The 6,882-nt window shown below is 39.5% G+C and overlaps 1 protein-coding gene across 4 annotated transcripts in view; it reads left to right on the forward strand.

Annotated features, from left to right (window-relative positions):
- Cntn1 (contactin 1) overlaps positions 1-6,882 on the forward strand; it is a 293,714-nt gene that overhangs the window by 162,296 nt on the left and 124,536 nt on the right. For all 4 annotated transcript variants that reach the window (XM_029469977.1, XM_021183311.2, XM_029469976.1 and 1 more), the window contains 2 exons: positions 2,651-2,782; positions 6,788-6,820. In XM_029469977.1, the coding sequence (XP_029325837.1) occupies positions 2,722-2,782; positions 6,788-6,820 (94 nt within the window). In that variant the 5' untranslated portion in view covers positions 2,651-2,721. The remainder of the gene's footprint in view (positions 1-2,650; positions 2,783-6,787; positions 6,821-6,882) is intronic.

The following is a 6,882-nucleotide window of genomic DNA, read 5'->3' on the forward strand; positions in this document are numbered from 1 at the left end:
GAGAGGGAGAGGGAGAGAGAGAGAGAGAGAGAGAGAGAGAGAGAGAGAGAGAGAGAAACCTTAGAGGATAAGGTGAGAGCTTTAGCTCACAATTCCAGGTAACATTGCACGATAGCAAGGGAATCAAGGCAGCAAAGAACTTAAACTAACTCCTCCTATCACATCCCCAGTCAAGAGCAGAGAGAGAGTAGAATACATACACATTTGTGCACTTCTTCCTCTCTACATTTATATACTCCAGGATGCAAACCCAGAGAATAGAGCTGCACATAGTGGGCAAGTTTTCCCACTTCTCTTAATGTAAACAAGACAAGTCACCACCCACAGGCCAACCTGATCTAAACAATGTCCCACTAACACTCTTTCCAGGTTACACTAGACTTGTGTGACATTGACAGCTAAAATTTGCCATTGTAGACATGTTTTGAGACCATTACTGGCGAAGCTGGGAAAATGTCAAATGTCAAGCTCAGCCCTGGGGTCCATCGACTATGACATAGCTGGAGGCTTCACTATGAAGTAAAAGAGAGGTTAGGCTTTCTGAGAAAATTCACAGAACAACTTAACAGAGTCTTCAGGCAATGGCATAAGGGAAGGGGCCATGGGAGTCTTGGACATACCTCAGCATAGCTATTCATCCCATTTGGTTTTTTTCTTTCCTTTATTTTTTATTTTATGTGCATTAATATCTTGCTTACACATAAGTCTGTGTGAAGGTGTCTGGTCCCCTGGAACTGAAGTTATAGATAACGGTGAGCCACTATGTGGCTGCTGGGAATTGAACCCACATCCTCCGTAAGAACAGTTAGTGCTCTTAACCACAAAGCCATCTCCCCAACTCCTCCTTTCATTCCCATATCATGTCTTCAAGTAGATCATGTTTCTTTTTGTCTTCTGGCTTTGGGCTGCTCCCCTATAGGTTCTAAAGCCAGATGTCTTTCCTCATCCTCAGCGAAGGAGGACTTTCCACTTGTCTGAATAAAGAAAATGACTGTTGTCTCCTTCAACATGACATTTCCAGCCATTAACCAAGATACTTGTCATGAGCCCACTGACCGTTCACAAAGCTATTTGTGTCAGAAGATATTAACTTGTCAGCTTACCAGGATTCATATATCTCTGAGGGAGTCTCTGACATAGGAGGCATCTATTGCTACATGAGCAGAATCTCATATGCCACCGATCAGGATCAGGCCAGGTGTAACAGAGTAGCGGAGAGAAATATGCGTGTGTCCCAAATGATGTGCTGAGGTGTTGCCTGCAGATACCCCTTTCTTGCCTTTCTTCCTGTCTAACATCCCGTATCGCTATTTTAAAATACTTGAAAACATGTTATATCCTCCCAAGTTGAAACTCCTATTCTGGATATCTCTGTAATTCTCTAGGCTAAATTGTTTTCCTAGAGTTCAATAGAAATGGTTGAATTATTTACGGCTACAGAATCTCCATCTTCACATTTTGCTCCCATTGCCACAGTGCTGTGTTTACCATGATCTCAGTAAAGGTACACCTTTCCTCTCAAGTTGAATATCATGCAAATCTCAATTTATGTTATTACGCTAAATCATCATGGGCATGTCTGTTTTGCCACTGACCAGAGAGTGTCTTAATAAGAGCTACTCTGCCTTGCTTTTGATTTTTCATATCTCTTGCTAATGCAGAGACAATTTCACCACAGAGATAATGAAACATTAGTTATGTGCTCTGCACTGTCACCAGGCTGTTCCAAACTGCTGGGTGAAATCCTAACAGTGTAACTATGTGGTCATCGGTCTTTTGGAAAACTAACCAAAGCAAGATATTTTAACTAGATTGTTACACGACTTTGCATCTTAGTTTATGAAGTGGTTTCTCCTTAGTTTTAAAGATGGAGCCTTAGCTTTTAAAAATTATGATCATATCAAACCTATCTTGATCCGCGCTGACAGTGATGGCTGGAAATAGTGTACAATAAGAAAAAAGACATTTAATGAGCAAATAAAAGAAGAAAATGGCAAGAGGAATGATTAGGACTGGTTATATTGAATCTTGTCTCAGATGTGCAGCAAGACCCTATTTAGACAGACAGACAGACCAAAGCATTAGGCATTTCTGGCAAATATTTTCTACAAAATACCAGAAGGCTGCACTGCTATGCCACCCTCCATGCTTCTGAAAGCTCTCACCAAACCCACCCTTTTCCCTGTGGCCTCAGAGAGGTCCCAAGGGCCTCACACATTAGATTGCATTTAAATTGATCCTTTTATCTGAGCTCCAACTAATTATAATCTATTAAATTAATCTATTTAGATGTTGACAGTCTAAGAGTTTCAGTAGATAATAGTGTGTTTCGTGTTAAGGAAGAAAAAGAAACCTGGTGATTTGCCATCAGAGTGCCTTGTCTAGACCAGCATGGGCATACTGGTAACTTCTCGTTACACATATATTAAAATGAGTGGACATCAGAAAACTAAAATGTAGTTAATAATGCCACTGTCCCTAATTATTGGACGTTTATCCTTCTCTCTCGTCCTCGCCCCCCCCCCCATCCTCTTTGATTTTTCTCATTTTGTTCTCCTGCCTACTCTGGCTGTTTTTGTTTCCATTTCTTTCTGTATCTTGCCTTTTCCCCCCACTTCTAACTTATTGTCCCATTTTTTTCTCTATACAGGTCTTTCATAGTATTCAACTGCCATAAAGCTTTCATTACTTTTGGAAACTGACCCATCTATTCAACAAAAGATGAAAATGCCATTGCTGGTCAGCCATCTCCTGCTAATCTCCTTAACATCCTGTCTAGGAGGTAAGAAAAATCCTTCGTGTGTCTTCCATAAATTACGTGACCATAATCTATATGCATTTTTATCATGAAAATCTTTCATGTGAAATAAGAACAAATATCTTCTTTTGACCTCTGGGTCTGGTCATATTAATAAATACACTTTATACACTAAGAATAGCCTTACTTTTATTTTTAAATAAAATTTTGTAAGATTTAGCCTAGTGTCCATAGTAGTGAAATGCTCATAAACATGTAAACTTTGTATCTCTGGTAGTAGGAACAGTTAGCATGTGACGGCATGGCTTAAATCAACACTATTTAATGTAGAATTGGGAGAAATGGTTGGTATTTCTATCACCTGCCTAGAATCGAAGATACTTCAGTACTGGCAATAATAGTAAAATGTAGTAAGAAATTTAAAATGTAGTACTTTAAATGACTGCCTCTCTTCTTTAATACAAACCACTCACTTGTCTGATAGCATCAGGTTAAGTTAATTATAGCTGCGTTTAATAACTGATTCACAGCATTTCTGATAATCAATAAACAATGGCTCTTATGAGTATCCAGCACAATGCTGAATCCGATAAATCCTGCACTTCTCTAGTCAATTTTAGGAAAATAGTGTCCATATATTCTATGATGTTTATAAACTTATAAAGAAGAGCACAACAGCTTTGAGCTCTCCATGCAAATACCATGTTTCTCTCTTTCGGAGCAAATATGAAAATTCAGATACAGTCCCCACAAGCATAGACATGCTTTTTTCTTTCCTTTTTTCTTTCTTTCTTTCTTTCTTTCTTTCTTTCTTTCTTTCTTTCTTTCTTTCTTTCTTTCTTTCTTTCTTTCTTTCTTTCTTCCTCTCTTCCTCTCTTCTTCCTCTCTTCCTCTCTTCCTCTCTTCCTCTCTTCCTCTCTTCCTCTCTTCCTCCCTTTCTCTCTTTCTCTCTCTCTCTCTTTCTTTCTTTCTTTCTTTCTTTCTTTCTTTCTTTCTTTCTTTCTTTCTTTCTTTCTTTCTTTCTCTCCTTTTAATGGCAATAGCACATTTCCTAACATTCATTTTCCCCCCTGCAAACCTCCACCTCAATGAACTTTGCTCAGGGAGCACTTGTGAGTAGCTATTCAACTGAAGGTGTATCTAACCTAAGCCTTTCATCCAGTCTCTGCTGGTCTCTTTAAGGATGTACCCAAAGATTATTCTATTGCATTTATTATTTACCTAGTTCACTTGTGTGTCTGATACAGGGTCTCTTGTAGCTCAGAATACCCTGAAATTTATTAGATGGTGAAGGATGACCTCAAACTAATAATCCTCCAGTATTAGCCTCCTAAGTGCTGGGATCACAGTAGAGCCAGCTGTTATTTATTTTTAAGGAAATAAAAATTATGGGTGTTGAGGAGATAGTGATTTTTATTATACTAATTTCAAAATTTGGTGAAAATAATTTTCTTACTGTCAATAGTGGGAGACAGAGCTACAGTACCATACTTTGCCTTCAGCAGCCTCAAGCTGCCCCTCAATCTTTCAGTCACCTAAACTCCAGTCAAACCAGATCCTTGGCTTTGAGGTCCAAAAGAATTTTAAGACTAGCCCTTATACAACAGAGTCTGAGTTTATTAGAAATATAGGGAAAAGCACTTAGAAAAAATTAAATCACAACTTTGAGCATCTGTGTAGGGTTCTCAGAGGACAACCAAAAAAAAAAATGTCCTAATAGCAACATAGACACCATGTTGATGGCTCTCAAATTACATCTGGAAGGGTGTCTGAGAAAAACAAATATTTTCCATTTTCTTTTTGTTAAGTAAGACCAGAGGATGGATCCAGAGGCGTTTTGGATAAGAACCAACAGCCCTGATCAGTTGATTGTGCAGGCTGTGTTCTTGTAGTGTCCTCCAACTTTCCGGCTCCTACAATCCTTCCTCCCCATCTCATGTGGGGTTCCCCGGCTTTGCCTAGGGTTTGGCTGTGGGTCTCTGCATATGTTCCTATCACTTGCTGGATGACTCCCCTCTGGTGACCACTGGGTTAGGTAGTCATGTTTGACTCTACCTAGGTCTATGAGTTGAGTTGCCCTGCCTCTGACTCCTGGTCATCCAGGCAGTGTCAGATGTGGGTTTCGTCTCCCAGCTTGGGTCACAAGTTGGACCAGTCATTAGTTGGATACTTCCACAAGTTCTGAACCACTGTTGCTCCAGCATGACTTTCAGGAAGGACAAGATTGTAGGTCTGAGTTTTTCTAGCTGGGTTGATGTCCTAGTCACACTACTGGTGGATTTGCAGGGCTATAGAACATGGTGAGAACAGGATCTGTATCTCCCATTACTAGGAGACGTCACTGGGGTCACTCTCATGGATTCCAGGGAGTTTCCAATGAACTAGGTTTCCATATTGACCCTAGTTTTCCTCCCTAATTCCAGTCATCAACCCCAGGACTGACTCTGACTCTGACTCTCTCTCACTCTCTCTCACTCTCTCTCTCTCTCTCTCTCTCTCTCTCTCTCTCTCTCTCACACACACACACACACACACACACACACACACCCTGTGCTGCCCAATTCCTCTGGCTATCATCCACACCCACAAAATCTATTCTATTACCTCTTCCCAGGGAGATTCATGCATCTACCCTTGAGGCCTCCTTGTTACTTAGCTTCTCTTGACCTGTAGATTGTAGCAGCATGATTGTTCTTTACTTAATAGCTAATGTCCGCTTGTCAGTAAGTACATACCATGTACATGTTTATCTGCCTGGGTCTGTTTTACCTCACTCGGGATGATCTTTTGTGTGTCCTACAAATTTCATGATATCATTGTTTTTAACAGCTGACTAATACTCCATTGTTTAAATGTACTACATTTCTTTCTCTTTTTTTTTCAATTAGATATTTTCTTTATTTACATTTCAGATTTTATCCCCTTTCCAGTTTTCCCCTCTGAAAACCCTTTATCCCATCCCCCCTCCATTTTTGATTGAGGGACACCTAGGTTGTTTCCAGCTTCTGGATATTATGAATAAATCTGTAAATGACCATGGTTGAGCAAGTGGTAGAATGACGTGTCTTTTGGGAATATGCCCAAGAATGATATAGCTGGGTCTTAAGGCAGATCAATTCCCAATGTTCTGCTCACAGAAACTGAAGCAACAAACAGGGACCTCTTATGTATCTGGGCTAGGTCTTCTCCTCAACCTAAGGTTGTGTAGCTTGGTGTTCTGGTGGATCTCCCACAGTGGGAGTGGGAGCATGTTTCTGACTGTTTTGTCTGTGATTGAGATTTTTTTCTTCCTACTGGGTTGCCACTTCCAGCTGTGATATGAGAGTTTATTGTAACTTGTTAGGCCATGGTAAATGATATTCCTGGAAGGCCTACTATTTTTCATAGGGAAACAGAAGAGTTTATCTGAGGAGAGGGGGGATGTGAGGAGGGAGTTGGAGGGGAAATTGGTCTGGATATAATGTATAAGACAATATATATATATATATATATATATATATATATATATATATATATATATAGCCCTGCTGATAACCCTAGAAAGCTGGGAAAGGACCAAGGCCTTGAGCACATGGTAGTTGTGTTGGAATTCTTCACTCCCAGAAACCAAGGTGATTTTCTATCCTTTGTCCCCACCCTGTTCCACAGTTGGTGCTGAAGCATTTAAAGGCAATAGTAAATATACAGAGCCACAATAATGGTATGAATCTACATAAGTGCATATATAGTCGCATGCATAATATGCATATAAGTATACATGGGTAAATATTATGTGGTTATTAACATTTTATTACAAATGAAATATAAAGCGTTTTATTAGTCTCTCAAGTTCATACTAATTCTATTGATGGCACACAGTGCTACCACTATATAGTGTAGAAACAAGAAAAAATATTTGAACAGGTGTAAAGATACACCAGTCTTGTGTGAAGAGTATTTTGTCCCATTTCATTGATTCTTCCCAAGTTAAGCATACCTGAAAGAATTAGTTGACATAAAAAATTTTTTTCTTATTCTTTTTCTTTTTAGACTTTACATGGCACAGAAGATATGGTCATGGAGGTAAGTTTTAAATAGCGTGGGTCTCTCTCTCTCTCTCTCTCTCTCTCTCTCTCTCTCTCTCT

This window comes from Mus caroli, chromosome 15 (assembly GCF_900094665.2).
Source record: "Mus caroli chromosome 15, CAROLI_EIJ_v1.1, whole genome shotgun sequence".
Taxonomy (NCBI): domain Eukaryota; kingdom Metazoa; phylum Chordata; class Mammalia; order Rodentia; family Muridae; genus Mus; species Mus caroli.